The following is an 18,660-nucleotide window of genomic DNA, read 5'->3' as shown; positions in this document are numbered from 1 at the left end:
TGCCTACTGCTTACACATTCCTGCCGGCAGGCCCGCCACTGATAAATGGCGGGCTGTCCCCTTACTGGTGCATTCTGGGATGCACCGGAGAGGAGCTTAAGGCCCTGATTGGCTTAGATGCCTAAGGCCCCTCCAATAGGAGGGGCCTTAGGCACCTGGGCCAACCGGAGTCTTAGGCCTCCTTCCCAGTGCATTCTGGGATGCACTGGGAAGGGCTTAAGATTCTTGATTGACCAGATACCTAAAACCCCTCCCAACTGTTGAGGAGGACTGTGCAGGTAACAATAAACTTATGCTCTCCTTAGAAGCATGGAAACACTTGTTTAGGTGTCTGAAGGTTACCAATCCATTTGGAAAGTCAGACCAGCTTTTTGTTCTCCATTGTGAGTCTAACAAAGGGGGGAGTGGCTTCCAAGGTTGCTCAGTGGATCAAAGCTCCAATAAAATTCAGTGGGTACACACTATCAGAGAACAGGTTTTCTCTTGAGCAGAAAATAGCAGTTCTCTTCTCCCTATTCATTTGCCCAACATTATAGATTGGACATGCAGACAAGGAAGTACTCTGGTGTGAACTAAAGGCTGCACTGCCTCGCTCCCTCCCAATTTAGAATGAACTTCAGTGCTTCTCACCTGTCTGAACTTGTGAGGTGGGGCATAATAAGTACATTTGATGTTCACCTTCCTTTAATTTCCTTTCTTTAAGTTTCATCAAACCAGTTCATTACTTTCCCGGGAATCCCAGCAATCTTTGGGAGATATCTGAGGTGAAAACGATAGCTTCCTGGATATCGTTCTCTCTGCTGTTCTGAGCTGTTTTTTACCCAAAATCTTTTGGCAATCTTCACACTTGCCAGGCTTGTTTTCTCTGTTCTTGAAGTCCTTCTGTTAGTTTTTGGCTTTGAGATTGGTATATTGAGGTTGATTTCTGCTACCGTCCACAAGGAAACTGAAGTCAGAGCTGACGAAGGGGAAAACATACCTTAATAATATTCATATAAGATATATTAAAATCCAGACTACAATGCATCTCATAAGAACCTCACTTTTGTATATTCCAAAAGCCTCTTGCTTATTGTTTTCTTTTGTAGGAGATCGGTATTACTATTTAATAATTCCTATGATCTCTTAAATTAGAATTTGAAGGCTGTGGGTCACTGAAGCCAGGTGGAATGGTCCTGATTTTGTTTCACTGCAAACCAAACCAAAATACTTTGGGCTAATGAGCAGCTAACAAACCCCAAACCCATGCCATTATCACTCGCTGTCACAGTGTATTTCCAGCATGCAGTAGAGCAAACCCATGCTTGGCTCTTCTTGTCCCGATAACCTGTAGCCATCCGATTGTGTTGTGTTAATCAGTAGTCCTCACACAAGAAGCCAATAGGATTTTGTTTTTATACTAGTATGTTCCTGCTTCTTCAGACTTCCAGATCAAAAGGAATTGGCTTCTGTTGGGCAACAGTGCTATATAGTTCTTTAATCTTAACAGCCTGGGATGTTTCATCCCCTGCAAATTTACTTTTTCCAGCCAGTACAATGATAATAAAATGTTATGCCCTAGCCAATGCTTTCAACTGGAGGACTGCCTAGTGATGGGTTGAGAACCAGGGAAGTCAGGCTTCAAGTCCTGCTTTTCCCTCAGGTACTTCCTGCGAGCTCTGGCAAGTCAAGCCACCCTCCACTGCCTACGAGTATGAATTTTAAACCCTCTTGGGCAGGGAAATAACATGGTGTCTGCTTGGCTTTGAAAAGAGAGGATCTCCCGCCACACAGTTCCAAGATCACTATGATCATCCTAAAGAGTACAGTATTCCTAGTAGAGAATGACATGGTGACAAAATTCATCACTGTTCTTGCCCCGTGGATAACCGCGGGAAACCATGTCATTCTTCAAGGAGAGAGGGAACAATTAGAAATGAATGGGCACAACCACTGACCCTCAAGCCCTCCATTGAAGAATGCTGGTGTGGAAGGACTGAGGTTGAGATAGACATTAAAGAATGACAGTCTCTGGTATCCAGAGCAGATATTATGATATCATAGTGCCTCATTCCACTAATGCCTGAGTCAACTTCATCAGTGATGTCACAATGGGTTCATTATCCTATATTTAACTCACATAAGAATCAGAGTATGAATGAGCACAACCGCTGGTGTAGAAAGACTGAGGTTGAGATAGACACTAAAGAATGACATGGGATGGTTAGAACATAAGACCATAAGCGTTGCTATACTGAGACAGACTGAAGATCCATCAAGCCCAGAATCCTGTTTCCAGCAGTGGCCAACCCAGGTCACAAGTACCTGGCAGGAACCCAAAGAGTAGCAACATTCCAGAGCTGAGATTGTGATGTCATAAAGCCTCATTCCACTAATGCTTAAGAGTCAATCTCATCAGTGATGTCACAATGGCTTCATTATCCTATACTTGGCTCATATAAGAATCATAGTATGAATGAGCACAGCCACTGACCCTCAAGCCTTGCATTGAAAAATGCTGGTGTAGAAGGCCTGAGGTTGAGATACATACGAATGACACAAGATTGTTTCCCACGGTTATCCGTGGGGGATGGGGATGAATTGTGGTACCGCGTCATTCTCTAATTTCTAGCCACACCCTCTCCAAAGGCTCACCAGGAGCCTTCTCTGGAATGTCCCCACACTCTGGAATGCACTCCCTGAAAGACTTCACTTAATTTCAAGACTCTACATTGAGAAGCAGAAGCTTGGCCAGTCATGTAATGGAAAAAGTAACTAGTCACACACACGCAAGGAATAACACTGGCTGCACATACTGCAGAAGGACTTGCTTATCCACTCCTATTCTAGCTGAGATCATATTCCAGTACCTTTCTAACTTTCTTTAAATTAGTCCTCTTATTTTCTAATTCCTGCTACTTTTTGTTTCATCTTTACTTACACCCTAGGCCAATGCAAGGCCTGCCTTCATAATCATTTATGGTTACTGTCTACCTTTCTACCCAAGTTCATGACAGAAAGGGGGACGTGAATGAGGGGAAGAACTGCATGCTTGAAGGACAAGGCATTTCTCAACAGATGAAGGAAATGCATTCAGAATTGCCCACCTCTGAGGATTTTCCCAATAAAAGTTTGAAGGCAGGCTGATGGAGTATATGCCATTGAAACACTATTGGTCTTTAGTGCTATAGCCTCACATGGGAAGATATTTGGCAGTTCTCCTTTAGCTTAATTTGGATCCAAAAAAGTCCCAAGCTAAAAATTAGTGAAGACCGCTACCCTATGCTGTCTATTACAATGTTTTATGTTGTAATGTAACAGACTCATGGCTTTTTGAAAGTCAATTGGTTTTAAATCCGTCAAAATCACATGCCCTTTGGGTTATAGGGACACAATCAGTACCATCCTCTGTTCGTTGCATCCGCTCCACTCTTTTGAAGTTACTCGCTACCTTAAAATATCTCTCAATTGAATTTCGCTCAGGACTCTCTTACCCAAAATTATGTACCCTCTGGAAGACTTACCTGTTTAAACTTGCATTTGACCGGGAGGGCTGGGTAATTTTGAGTGAATTTTTTTTGGCTTTTAATGCTTTAGCATCAATTTCTCTAACTTTTGGTGGTTTTCTCTCCCTCTCTTCACTGCCTTTCGGTTCTTGTTTTCCAATTCTCAACTCTCCTATCAGGAATTTGTAGTTCTCTTCCATTTCCAATTTCAGATTGAGTGAAATAGTGTGATGGCCGTGTTAGTCCACTTTTCAAGATTAATATTTAGAAATACAACAAAAACAATTTCAGATTGTAAACTGCTACAATTTTTATGAGAGGTGGTCTACAAAAAGCTTTTAAACCAGGGGTAGGGAACTCTGGTCCTCGAGAGCCGTATTCCAGTCGGGTTTTCAGGATTTCCCCAATGAATATGCATGAGATCTATTTACATGCACTGCTTTCAATGCATATTCATTGGGGAAATCCTGAAAACCCAACTGGAATATGACTCTCGAGGACCAGAGTTCCCTACCCCTGTTTTAAACATTAAGATACTATGCCATATCTTATATTGTTATTTGAATATTTTTACTACTGTAATTGTCTATTGCTTATATTTGACTTATTTTTGCTGTACACTTCCTTGAGTGAATTTCTTCAAAAAGGTGGTAAATAAATCTCAATAAAATCCAGGCATCAGGATAAGACCAAGAACAAAAATTCTCCCTGCAATGTAGCAATATAGATTCAAAGTCTGGTGACTAAATGTACTTGATGTCCAGTAACAGTGCCTCCCTCCATTCTGAACGCCCAGATATCAAACTCCAACATGCAGCACTGCAACTGGACCATCCCAGGTTATTTATTTTGACTCAACATTCTCCTGTTCCCTTGGGCTTTTCTGCCTCAGTTAAAACTAGAGCTAAGATCTGGCACCATGAGCCTTCATTTGCAACTATCCCCCAAATTATTTCCTCATTTAATATCGCCACTTATCTATGTCTAGTCTTTGCAGACACAGCCCTCAGCCAGAGGGCTGTATAACAGTGTTGATTCCAGAATCCTGCAGTCATAGCCCCTAAATGCAGCCACTAGGTGTCACTCTTGAAGAATCATTATTATCTTGCCTCCTGTGTGTGATTCTCCAAACTTGTCCAATCAGGAGTGGAAGACTTGAGCTGGAATTCAAACACAGACCACATGTACAGGACTGCCAGTGAACCAGTCCAGCCCCACCATTTCTAAATTTTTAAATAAAAGGTTAGTTCAGCCCAGGCCTTTCTTGGTAAGGATTTTCACAAGCCACAAGAACAAACAGTACTGCTGTTCAATAATCATTATCTAACACTTAAATTTGATTCAAAAAATGCTTTAATACTTTTTAAAATTTTCTTCATTTTTTATATATAAAAAGTTTTCACATATTTCCTCCAAAGATCTCTCATTAAGATCAGGTTGTGTCAGCTAAGCTGATACATAGACAACAGTTCTGAGGACAGAGAACAGAGCTTGAGCTGCCACCACAAAACAGTTTCTGCTGGTAAAAATGGGCTTTTAGAAAATGTTACCAGTACAATGATACACTCATGAGAAAATATCATATTACAGGAAATTTAAAAAAGGAGAGAGAAATACATTTTTGGTGAATGCAGGGATGCCTTCACCTAGAAGAGGAGAACAGACTCATAATAAAATAAAGTCAGTGCCATTATTTTAATACATTAAATATGAAGCAATTTCAGATATGCAAAAGGCTCCTGCTATTAACTGCAGTGTGATAGATTTTCCAGTGCCTTATAGAGAGATGGTAGGGTCTTAAAAGTAAGACACTCATAGCTTATTAAAACAACTAAAAATTAACAAAATAAGGGGTGAAACATTAGCTTTTGTGGATATATGACCGTTTGCGTGTTTCTGACCCTCTTTTTCAACTTACTTCTTCTGGTTCCTTTGCTGGCTGAGAGCTAGAAAGGAATTCTCTAAGGAGGGTGAGCTTTTCAACCAGCTCTGATGCCAGCATGAGCTGCGTCATTGACATGTCATGGGCCCCAAATGCATCTCCTGTGTGACACATCTGTAGTGAGGATGACTTTGCTGAATTTGATGATCTCTTAAAGAATTATTCGTGCTGATCCGTATCAATCCATCTTGGTAACAGGGACTCAAAGAAGTTGCCTCATTAAAGAGGAATGATACACTGAGAGATTCATCTAAGACAGGCTTTATCTCTTTCATTGGTAACTGGGCTCTTAAAATCTAAAATGCCTCCTGGGCAAACACCACATTTTACAATCTTTCAGGAAAATACTATGGCTGCTGTTAGTCTACTGAAATGCCTGAAAATAAGGGGGGGGGGGGAGGGTTTCACCTTTATTTGGAATAACCTTCCTGCCCCAATGCGGATCTGGGCTCCCTCCAATTATTCTGAAAGCATCTGAAAACTTGGCTATTTTCAAAAATGTAAATCTCTGTACCCTCTTTATAATCACTAATTCTGATTATGTTTTTCCTTCCTTATTTTAAAGTTCCTGTAAACCGTGCCGAGCTCTATCTTTATGGAGAGGATGCGGTATATAAACTTAAGGTTTAGTTTACTTTATTTCTATGCATTTACTATTGCACTCTGTAAGATATGGTGATTCAATTTTAAATAATGCACAGTATTCATAGGGGTTCTGTGTATCAAGCTTAGAGTGGGTCAATGCTTCTTCATATGCAAGGCAAGCCTCCTGGACTAGACTTCCCTTATTTGCCTGCCCAAGACCATAAACAGCAGCACAAGATGGCAGGAAAAAGGGGCAGATGACTGCACTAGCTGTCTCACGCTAAACTGACAGAGAGATTTATATAGCCAGAATGACAGTTTCATCCTAGAACCAGATGTGCCCCCTGTGCAAATTAGCATCCTGGGGGAAAAAATGAAGCTTGGTCTAGACAAAGGATAAGAATTCACAATTCATAAGGAATGAGATAAGAAAATAAAGAGACTTTTCCACAGGAAAATAAGGCTGGAATGTTTTTGTGAAATAAATATAGATAAGAGGACAGGTCTAGCAAAAACCTATCCTCCTTAGGGACCCCCTACCAGCTGGCCAGGACATACAATTGAGTCATACATATGCAAACTGCATCTGTTATATTCAAATTACATCAATGAAATGCAAATTAAGTCATACATATGCAAATCTTGCTAAAATAGATTTGTGGCTTTGGCAGGCAGCGCTCACAAATGAGGCCCTATGAGAGAACTTCAAATTAGCATGTAAATTTAAAAAAATGGGAAAAGAGTATGGGGGTGAGAAGATAAACGGAGGACCCCACAATGAGGATCTCAGCCTGCAACAATATTTTACAAGCTCACTGCTTAGAAATAAATATTCTGAGAAGCACAAGTATTTCTTTCTTCTGTATAATTCAGGGAAAGCTTTACATAACGTTATTGGAATCTGTTTTTATCTTTTCTAAAGTCCATTTCTTAAGAGCAGCAAGGTATTACAGGGCAGTGCTTTGTGATGAATATCATTACTTCTCTGTGTCTGAAGGCACTCAACCAACTAACATATTCTGACATTCAGAACAAGGCACTGCCATTGGGCCTTATTGCTTGATAGAGAACTATATTCACATTGCACCGTGCAAGATATTAAAAAAAAAAATTGGCATGGAAGGTAATAAGACTACTTTTTACAGTTAGGTTTTAAAATTCTTCATTTTCCAGCCATAACCCATCACTAAGGGCAGTGGCCATATTTAAAACAGTAGCACCAATTAAATATCATGCAGGATCTGACTGGTCCGTGGCAGCTATGGTATCGCAAATTACAGCAGAAATATTGCATGAATTAATCGAGTAGTAATCCATATGGTTTAACTTAAGAAGCAAGGAATTTTAGGAGAGATGCATAAAAAACTTTGAAAAGTAACAATTTAACAGGAACACATGTAACTGGTATGAAAGTCAAGACGCTCCATGTGCACCTTTGAAACAACACATACTTGATGGTGTGTACAGTTCTCTTTTATAAAGATGTCAGAGTCTGCGGACCCTTACCTTATATAAAGCTGCCAATTTACAGTCCAGTGATAGCGGAGCTAAGCTGTGATTTCCGTGTTAAGAGAAATTGCAGCACTCCCGAACAGGGGGAAAAAAAAAATGCAAATCCGGGACACTGCACCAACACAGCAGATAAGAGCAGAGCTTTCTACCGTATCACACGGCTTGCAGGTTCTCAGATCTAGGAAACTGTGGCTGCAGTTGACTTCAGAATTTAATGAGTCAAAGCAACTCAGGAAAACAATGAGCTATCACTGAGACACCGACTGGAAACTAAGGTGAGGATCCTCGGGACTCAACAACATATCCCTCTTTCACCATTATTAGAAAGCACCTGAAAAAAGGACCTACAAATGTTCCGAAATATATCAGCTCCGATATAATAAAAGCATAACCTTATATTACAATCAGTTGATGGACCCTTTCGACATCACCGCCGAAAACATACCTAGAGAGCCTAACTAAGAATTCTTTTGTTCCTCAGTTTAAATGGAGATGCAAAAATGATAAAAAGTGCTCTTCACCTAGTTTCTTTCTGTATACATATAAAAAGAAAAAAAAAAAAAAGAGTTCTAATGCAATAGGTTCCCAGGAGTTCTGGGAAGGTCATGATTGCAAGGTGTGCGCCCTGCTAGGGTGACAGATGGGACACTCATCTTCTGCGGCACAGACATCGCACAGTACAGCATGCTGGCACTGCAGCACGACTCGATTCTGCTCCTGACACTTCAAACATTTTACCGACTGCATCTGAAACACTACCTACAACAAAGGAAAAATAAAATAGCACCATTAGCATCCACTAGTAAAAGGATTTCTTTTTCATGGGCAGGCAAACACACCAAGCAGACTGAAAACCACATTTCAAGTCAATATTCAAATACAGTAGACAGTATTTGTTTAAAATGCCAGCTGTAGTGTTTGAACTGTCCATGTGTATTTAATGCCACTTGCAGAAGCAGAGACACTGAGTATATGTATTCAGTAAATATGATAAAAGTACCCGAATGTAAAACCACAGGATATAAATTAAAAAAATAAACATACTGCAACACCTTGCAGTTCTATGCAATTTACAAAGCTGAAATAGGCTGAATTACAAAACAGATACCACATTAATGAGACAAACATTTGGTAAATAATAAAGTTGACAGATGGCTATGTTAAGCTAAGAAAGCCTTTTTACTGTCCTAACTTTAGCTGCATAACTTGCTGAATATCTTTATAGCGTTACTGAAAATTCATGAGTAGGGCATCGATGAGGCCCTTTTCTGGATAGTGGCTGCCTCTGAATTGAGAAGCACCTTTGAATATTGGGCCAAATATTTACAGGATTTCATTAGTGTACAAGAATAAAGACAAACGATCTGCTCAAAGTTACAAAGTGCAGAAAAAAATCAGGTTTTCAACCCATGGAGTTTTAACTAGACTGAAACCCCGTCTTTTTTTGCTGATCGTGGAAAGAAAGACAGGTGAACATCCAAAAGCATCTTCCCCCATCCCCCCACAAGGGACAGACCTTCTCGATTCTCTCCAGGTTGGCACGCAGTTGTTTCTGGAGGTTGTAGAGTGTTGAAAGTGGGAGCTCTTCTAGATCCGAGAATGGGCGCACTAGCTGTGGATCCTGCCCGCCATGAATCCTCTCCAATTCCTCCTGTAATTTGTTCACCTGTAGCTCCAAGGCATCTCTTTGCTCCCGGGCTAGGTCACATTCAATGTTAGCTGTGTTTGCACGCTCATTTGCTTCCTCTGCCTCCTTCTTCCAAGCATCACAGGCCTGCAATTCAAAAGAGAAAAGACTGACTTACATGGGTTCCAGCTACCAAAGCCACAATTAATGTTTTCTGCCTTCCAGCAGCGAAAATACAATAGCCAAACCCTGGCTTTGAAAGATAAAGGAAAACTTTGCTCTCTGGAGGTCATTACATGTTTTCTTTTGTTCAGAATGCAAGAGAACTTTAAAGATAAAGCTAAAGGCTGTATCATATGCACAGCAATTTATGGAGGCTAGGATTTTTGGGAGACTATTAGTAGGGTAGTTTGCTATTGCCTTCCCCAGTCATCTCCCCACCCCCAAGGCTGCGGTATTAATTTACCAACCAAAAGTGGATGGATAGCTGAGTTGACCAGAGGCTGGTTAATTGAACGAAATCCAAGTGTTAGATTCATACTCAAGGCACAGTAGGCTTCCTGGTACAATTAGTAAGTCACAAAAAAGCTTTAATTCTCAGTGATTAGATCCTCAATATAAGGCTTTTCTGTACCAAGGAACTGGAATATATACTGAATATATACATAGTCCATTATTGAGACAGATATAGGGGAACCCACTGCTTACCCTGAATCGGTAGCATGGAATGTTGCTACTTCTTGGGTTTTGGCCAGGTACTAGGGACGTGGATTGACCACCGAGAACGGGCTTCTGGGCTTGATGGACCATTGGTCTGACCCAGTAAGACTAATCTTATGTTCTTATGAATATGTTGTTGCAATAAGTGGATATATAATATGATTCAAAGAGCACGATATAGCATGCTACAGCAAGATGACCACCATACAAGAGAAAAGCAGACATAGTGGTAAAGGAAACAAAACATGAGAACAGCACTGATAACAGAGGTGTCAGTGTCAAGCAATTATTCTATGAATCATATAAAGAGGTAGAAGGTACTCAAATAGCAACCCAGAAAATGTGGTAGAAAATAGAGAAGGCAGGCGAAATGTCAAGTCGGACAACAGCCACAAGCCTCTTACACAGCCTTTAGTCTATTAGTCCCAACAAGGATCCTAGTTTCGGCAGTAAAACATTGCCTTCATCAGGGGACAAAAGCAGTACTGTATACATAATGCATTAGCTGTTAATATGCAGGTGTAACTTCACTTTTGCTACATCTCTGATGCTGATTGTTGAGCAAGTCACTATTTGGTGTTATCTGTTTGGCTATTTTTCCATTGTTCTTTGTATCTAATACACAGAATTGGCAGAGTTAGCTTTGGTTTGGACCATTTTAGAATATAAGAATTGCCGCTGCTGGGTCAGACCAATGGTCCATCCTGCCCAGCAGTCCGCTCACGCGGCGGCCCCACGGTCAAGACCAGTGCTCCAAATGAGTCCAGTCTGACCAGTTTAGCATGAACTTGTCCAACTTTGTCTTGAAACCCTGAAGGGTGTTTTCCCCTATAACAGCCTCCGGAAGAGCGTTCCAGTTTTCCACCACTCTCTGGGTGAAGAAGAACTTCTTTTTTTTTTTTTTTTTTTTTCAATTTTTTATTAGTATTTTGTAATAAAACAATAACAATATAATCACCACAATAACACTTCTGTAGTATAATACAACAACTCGATATAGCCCACAAATTTATCAGTGTGCAATAATACCCCAATCCCACTGCCCCTCATAGAATATCATATAATAAAATAAGATAAAAGAAAACAAAAAAAAACATCAACATAATATGCACTATGCGGAAGTCCCCTTGTTGTTTCTGCAAAGAGACTCCCAAACAACCACCCTACCCCTTCCCCCCTAATCCCCCCCCTCCCCACTCAACAGAAAGATAGGATCAAATACAATGAAAAATGTTATCCCAAGTCCGCTTCTGACTGTCATAATAGCCATAATGCTTAGCAGCTAAACATTCCATCTGAGCAAGTTTTCGTAATTTTTCCATCCATTCAACTTCTGGTGGAGCATCTAATTTCTTCCAATACTGTGCTATCAAACATTTGGCTGCTGCCAACCCCATTCGAACCAATTTTGTCTGCCAAGGAGCTTCTCTAACATTATGTAATCCAAGTAGACACACCTGAGGTAGAAGTTGTATCGGATCCTGAATCCAACCTGTCAAAGAGCGAGTGACTACTACCCAAAATTTCTGAATCCTCCCACACTCCCACCAAATATGCAAAAAGGAACCTGGTCCGTTACCACATCTCCAGCAAAAATTAGGAACTAAAGGGTACATAAGATGTAACCGTTCAGGTGTATAATACCAGCGTGTTAAGATTTTATATGCATTTTCTTGAACTAAAATACAATGAGATGCCCTCTGGACCTCTGCACAGATACGTGACCAATCATCCACAGAGAACTTGAGACAAAGGTCCCGTTCCCAATGTAGTTTGAAAGGAAGGGAAATCACCTCCCTACCCCTCAAATATTTATAGAGAATGGAAATCGGTCTCGGCACTCTACCCAATAACACCCATAGATTTTCTAAATGTTCAGATCCCTGTGGATTCCCCCTATCCCAACCAACCGAAATCATAAAATGTCTCAATTGCATATAAGCAAAGAATTCACCCCCCAATCCCGGATGTTTAGCCACCAACCCCGCAAAAGTAGGCAAAAAGCCCCCCATAAGTACATCCCGAAATATAATAATACCCTGAGATTCCCACTTCCGAAAAGCTCCCTTTTCCATTCCCGCAAGAAACCGCGGTTCCCCCGCTAGTGGAGCAAGAGTAGAAACCCCTTCATTTCTCCTCTCCTTTTGACACAGAGACCCCCAAACCCGGATTAGATGGCAAAGAAATGGATTCCTCTGTCCCTGTAATCGCTCTGAAACCGACAAAGAGGTCCACAACCAAGTATTCAGGGCACAATGAGGAACATAACTTTGCTCAATTTGAACTCCAGGTTTAAATACCGCTATCTTCCAATCAAGCAAAAAACGAAGCTGTGCCGCTTCATAGTACCAATACAAATTTGGCAATGCCCTACCCCCTTCTTCCCGAGCTGACCACAGCACCTGTTGGCTCAATCGAGGGTGCTTCCCTTGCCAAATAAATAAACGAATTTCCTTCTGCAATACCTGTAATAGTCGTTTAGGTACGTCAATGGGAAGTGTTTGAAATAAAAACAATAAGCGTGGTAAGATATTCATTTTGATGACCGCAATACGTCCCCACCAAGATAACCATAACCCCTTCCAAGTCTGCATATCCATCCGCACTAAGCGTATTATTCTAGAATAATTAAGGTCATAAAGACGCGATAACTCAGTAGGGAGCAGGATACCTAGATAACGAATATGATCCCCAGCTCGCCGTACTGGGAAATTATCAACCAGCCACTGTGCTTCCCTCTCCTCCAAAGAGATATTCAAAAACTCGGACTTGTCCATGTTAATCGTAAAGCCAGACACACCTCTAAATTTCCCAAACACCTCTAAAAGCTCAGGGAAGGAGATCTCCGGGTCCCGTACGTATAACAGAATGTCATCTGCGAATAGCGCTAATTTATGTTCCCTCCCCCCCACATGAATTCCCTTAATTGTCTCCAAATCCCGAATATAACAAGCCAAGGGTTCTAAATATAAAGCAAAAAGTAAAGGGGATAGTGGACAACCCTGTCTAGTCCCTCTAGAGATATTAAAGAAGTCTGTATAAAACCCATTAATTTTAATACAAGCTCTGGGCCCCAAATATAAATTCCGTATCCACCTCTCAAACATACCCCCTATACCTATCTGTTCCATAACTGCCCACAAAAATTCCCAACTCACTTGATCAAATGCCTTTTCAGCATCAATAGACAATAGCACCATTTTACTATGATGTTGCTGAGCCTCCCATATCAAATGTAACGTTCGACGAATGTTATCTCCCACTTGGCGCTTTTGAATAAATCCAGCCTGATCAACATGGACAAGTCCCGGCAACACCCTTCCCAATCTTAATGCTAACACTTTAGCCAATATTTTAGCATCTACATTTAATAAGGAGATGGGTCGATATGCTCCACATTGCTCAGAGTCCTTTCCTGGTTTCAGCAAGACCGTTATCCCTGCCTCTCGCATAGAATTAGGTAGAGAGCCCCCATCTCGCACCCCATTTCCAACCCTTACCAACAAAGAAATAATCTGTTCTCTAAATGTTTTATAGAACACATTCGGCAGCCCATCCAACCCCGGAGATTTACCTCCTTTCAAACCTCTAATGACCCCTGCCACTTCCCCTTCTGTTATTGGGATATCCAACCCTTCCTGATCCAAAACAGAAAGCTTAGGCAGCGGGATTCTATTCAAGAATTCCGTGATCTCAGCGTCAGTATGCAATGCTTTCCCACTATACAACCCTGAGAAAAAGGTAACAAATTGTTTTTGAATATCGTTATCAGTTCTATGTCTATTCCCATCTGTACCACGAATACACTGTATGGTAGTAGATACCCTACGAGCTCGAAGATATCGGGCCAGCATAGCACTAGACCGATTTCCATTCTCAAACAAGGCCTGTTTCAATTGTGTCTTCCTAAATGCTAAATCTTCAAGTTGGAGTTGATGTAATTCCAACCGTGCATTACTTAATTCTGCATATACCTTGGGTCGGGGATCAGACTTATGTTGTTTTTCTAATTCCATCAGTCTTTCACGGAGGCCCAAAGAGCGCCTAGCTCTATCCCGCTTTTTACGGGCTCCCCATTTTACAAAAATACCCCTGAGAACTGCTTTCAGTGTATCCCAAAGAATTCCATCTCCCACTTCTCCATTATCATTTATATGTAAAAAGTCCACTATTGAATCCCTTACTTCTTGTAATATAATAGGGTCCCCTAAAAGAGATTCATTTAGTCGCCAAAATCTTCTACCAGATTGCATCCTGAGACCCGTACAGACCACCCATACAGGGGCATGATCCGAAATCTGAATGTTACCCAATTCCGCTTCTTGAATCCCTCCCCATTGGTTTCTATGTGCCCACAAACCATCAATTCTCGTATAAGTCTGTGTTGCATGGGAATAATGAGAATAATTCCTCTGTGTACTATGGAGTAATCTCCAACAATCTACCAGCCCCAACTGGTGCATAAACTTAACTAATGCCTTACTGTGTTTTCTAAGAATCGCCCTTCCCCCCCTGGAATGATCCAAAGCGAGATCAGGACACACATTAAAATCTCCACCACAAAAAATGGCACCTTTTACAAAAGCACAAAGGCCCTCCATAAGATTAGAATAATAACGAGACTGATCTGTGTTTGGCCCATATATATTAATAATTGTAATCTCTTTACCCTGAATCTGACCCTTAATAGCTAAGCAGCGTCCTTCCTTATCTTTAAAGACATCATTCACCTCTAATCCTATCCCTTTACGAATCAATATAGCTATTCCCCCCACCCTCTGTGTACCTCTAGCCCGATGTGTCCACAATTGATCATAGTGATGGGTATGCAATAACCTCTCATCCCTTGGTCTCAAATGAGTTTCCTGTAACATGCAAATATCCCACTTTAACCTCTGCAACTCACGGAAAACTATACTACGCTTCCCTGGGTTATTTAGGCCGTTAACATTCCATGAGCCCAAAACAAGAGAACCATCTTTCTGTGAATGACCCCTCTGTTCCCTCCCTCCAATCCCCCCCCTCCCCCCCCTTCTGTTTTTCTGTCTCTGACTGACCCAGACTCTGGGCAGCCAGAGAGAAGAAGTAAGGTCTCCCCCCCACAGAGGGCAACTCAAACCCATCATACAAGCGTCCTTCTCCCTTACCCTTAAATCCAAAATGTACCACCCTATTGAACAACCTTAGCAATATATCAAAACAACAATAAACACTCAAGATCTAGGCTTCATAGACAATACTTCTTGCTATGAGACCCCCATATGAAATATTACAAACAACAGTCTGAGAGAACACAGGCAAAATATTCTTCTTCTCAACAAGCAGTCCGGCAAACTGCTGGCGAAAGTCAGACTCCCCTTAACCAAGATCTATTAACACAGATCAAGGGGGGAGAAAAAAAAAAACTAATCTGGATCAAAAGCACCACTGTCTATCAGGTATGTTCGTTCAAGTGCCGCTTCCCAGTACGCCCAACAGTGGACCAAATACCAGGAGAACGTTTCTCCGCCTTCTTAGTTGTAGCAGCCATGACAGGAACCTCAGGAACATTTTTGCACCCCAATTCTTTCAGGGCTGCCCACGCCTCCTCCACATCACCAACACGTTTAGATTTCCCATCAATCGTTATCCATACTCCAAATGGAAACAGCCAACGATAGCGATGACCTTCAGCTCGCAACAATTGCGTGATCTGTTGAAAGTTCCGACGTTTTTGTAAGGTAACCCACGCTAGATCTTGAAATATGCCCACGGAGATATTATTCCAACGAAGGTCCTGTTTGCGCCGCGCCACTTGCAATACTTTCTCTTTAATCCCAAAATCCTGGAAGCAAGCAATGATATCTTTAGGTCCTGTGCTTCTTGCAGGGCCTAGACTGCGATGTGCCCTCACAAGTACTATGGGGCCAGGCAGGGAGCCTTGTGCTTCCGTTAATATTTCAGTGCATATTCGGTTCACCACAGAAGCACAGTCTTTATACTCCTCAATATCTGGTACTCCCTTGAAACGTAGATTGCAACGACGAGATCGATTTTCTAGATCTTCCACTTGATTTTGCAAGGTCTGGATGGAGGGCGGCACTTGATCCAGTTCAGCCCGCACCGTTTTCAGGTCTTGTGTCAGCTCCGATATTCGATCCTCTGTGTCCCCCACCCGACCTCCCAGCTCAGCTATTTCCGACCGCAGCTCAATCATCGTAGCTTTTAAGTCCCTTCGAACACCCACCATTTCTTCCTTTAATGCTCTAAACCAATCTTGTAGCATTTGGGGTGTGACTGCCTCGACTGCTGCGCTCCCGGCAACAGGCTCGTCCTCGTCCGACTCCGCGAGTGCCGGCGCCATTTTTTTTCTGCTGCCCAGCAACGAACTACCACTCGCGGCAGCCGATTTCTCTCCTTCAAGTGTAGGAAATTTGTATTTTTCTAATTTCTTTCGGGTCTCCATCTCTGCTGTAATCCAACTCCACTGAAAGCTCTAAATCTCCGTTGTTCAGAACGCTGTAAAATTTGAAAAGCACATGTGCCCCTACGGAGCTCTGAATTCAAGCAGCCATTCCGTGAGCTGACGTCACTTCCTCTCCAGAAGAACTTCTTTATGTTTGTATGGAATCTATCCCCTTTCAACTTTAGAGACTCGTATACTGCTTTTGTCCCATGATGAAGGCAATGTGTTACAGCCGAAACTAGGATCCTCGTCGTGACCAATAGAATAAAGACTGTGTAAAGACTTGCAGCTGTTGTCTATCTTGACATCTCACCTGCCTTCGTGTTCCCCCCCTTCTTTTGTAGAAAATGCAGAAACGTTTCCCACTGTATTGTGTGCCATAGGCTTGATTAAAGGCAGTTGCAAAGCACACCTTGACAGTGGCGTAGCTAGGATGAGTGGAACACAGGGCGGTAGCACCCTCCCCCCACCTCCCCCTGCCGTGCACGTGCCCCACCCTTCCCCCATCCCTAATTTTCCCAGCACGAGCAGCACCTATCTTGTGTTGGCTCTCCCTCTGACGTCACTTCCTAGGCGCGGGACCCAGAAGTGACGTCAGAGAGAGCCGACACCGATACAGGCAGCAAGTTTGTGATACTGCTCGTGCTGGGAAAATTAAAGAAGTACAAGGGGAGAGAAGAAGTGTAAGTGCCTTTGAGGTCTAACTGTCCTTTTAAGGGCAATTGAGTGAAATTACTACTGAGCTTACAGCAGCCCTCCCTCTTGTTTTTTCCTTAATTGTTCTCTTTTACTTTGCCTCATGTAGTTTTTGCCTTTTACCCTATGTTCTTGTTTGTCTGTGTTTTTAATAGTTTTTAAAAGTTTTTATAGTCAGAGTTTGGTGACGTAGGGTCACGTCAAATTTTTATTTTATTTAAAGTTTGTCCTTTGTTTTTACAAATTTGTACACTGCCTAGAAGACTGATTGGGCGGTATAAGAAATTTTAAATAAACTTGAAACTTGATGCCCAGTTAAGGCATTCTCTAGGGCCAAGGTGGGAACAGGGGGGGAGAGGGAGAAGGAGGAGGAGGAGGAGGAACTGAGCCTTCAGACTGAGAGGACAAATTGGCTGCTTCTCATGCATTTTTCTCAAAGGACACGTAGCCTTGAGAGGTAGCTGAAGCACCTGATACCTCCTTTATGGACTGTTTATGTGCCATTTTAATCTACATTCCAGACAAGGATAGCATGCTAGATAAGCACCCCAAAGCTCTGCCATGGCCTGCGAGAACTCGCGGCAGCCAATCACTAGTGGCTCTGCACGGGGCAGGAGTGCGGGATCACCGTGGATTTTAAAGGTACGCAGGGGAGGCGAGAGGGAGGTAAAAGTTTTTAACAGTTGGCCGGAACAGGAGATGGGTGGGATCCCTCCTGTCCCAGCCCACTGCAAGGCATCGAGAGGAAAGGAGGGATGGGGACAGGGCAGGGCGGAAGGACAAGATGCAGAGCCTGGGAGGGAGGGGAACAGGGTACAGAGCCTGGCAGGGCAGGGAGGGAGGTAGGGTACAAAGCCTGGGAGGGAGGGGGCAAGGGGCAGAGCCTGACAGGGCAGGGAGGGAAGAGGGAACAAGATATAGAGCCTGGTAGGGATGGAGGGGGGCATAGTGCACAGTCTGGCAGGGGAGAGAGGGAGGGGAGCAGGGTACAGAGCCTGACAGGGAGGGAGGGGGGACAGGGTGCAGAGCCTGGTAGGGCACTTGAATATTAACCCTCCCTCCCCTGGTATATATTCAAATCAACCTTTTTTCCTCCTTTTTGGGGGGAGGGGGGAAAGGTTACCTTGGTTTATATTCAGGTCAGCTTATATTCAAGTATATACAGTATGTGGAAAAGTTATGTAATTTGCTTTTGAGATATTTAATAGTGTTTAAAAAAAATAAATGTGCGGAAACTTTCTGATGATCCCTTGTATGTTACTTTGTAACCTGTTCTGAGTGATATCAGGAGGGTGGGCTAAACAATTAAATAAATGAAGAAGAAGCAACTGCATGCTGTCTTTTGGGGCAAAATTTACAGCTCCTGTCTTCATCTGCCCTACAAAGGGTATAATCCATTCATTCTGGACTGGTCTGATTAGTACAACGTAAATACTATAGTAAGTATTAGAAGTCAATTTGAGTTAATAAATAAATGAATTTATCCCCATTTAGTATGTATAGGATGGGAGGGTGGATGGGTGGGTTTTATGACATTAGGATGAGTAGTTACAAAAATATTTGGAAAGGGAGGGAGGGGAGGTAATTTATGGTATAAGATGATTGTAAAGTTTCAAGTGAAGAATGTATAGTATGACTTGATTTATTG

General features: G+C 42.2%; 1 protein-coding gene across 2 annotated transcripts in view; it reads right to left on the bottom strand.

The window, feature by feature from the left end:
- Positions 1-6,860: 6,860 nt before the first annotated feature.
- Positions 6,861-18,660, bottom strand: part of UNK (unk zinc finger) — a 125,159-nt gene continuing 113,359 nt past the window's right edge. For both annotated transcript variants that reach the window (XM_033960639.1, XM_033960640.1), the window contains 2 exons: positions 9,041-9,298; positions 6,861-8,283 (listed from right to left, as the gene is read on the bottom strand). In XM_033960639.1, the coding sequence (XP_033816530.1) occupies positions 8,128-8,283; positions 9,041-9,298 (414 nt within the window). In that variant the 3' untranslated portion in view covers positions 6,861-8,127. The remainder of the gene's footprint in view (positions 8,284-9,040; positions 9,299-18,660) is intronic.

This window comes from Geotrypetes seraphini, chromosome 10 (assembly GCF_902459505.1).
Source record: "Geotrypetes seraphini chromosome 10, aGeoSer1.1, whole genome shotgun sequence".
Lineage (NCBI taxonomy): Eukaryota > Metazoa > Chordata > Amphibia > Gymnophiona > Dermophiidae > Geotrypetes > Geotrypetes seraphini.
Note: the sequence above shows the minus strand (reverse complement) of the source record. Positions and strands in the feature narration are given on the sequence as shown.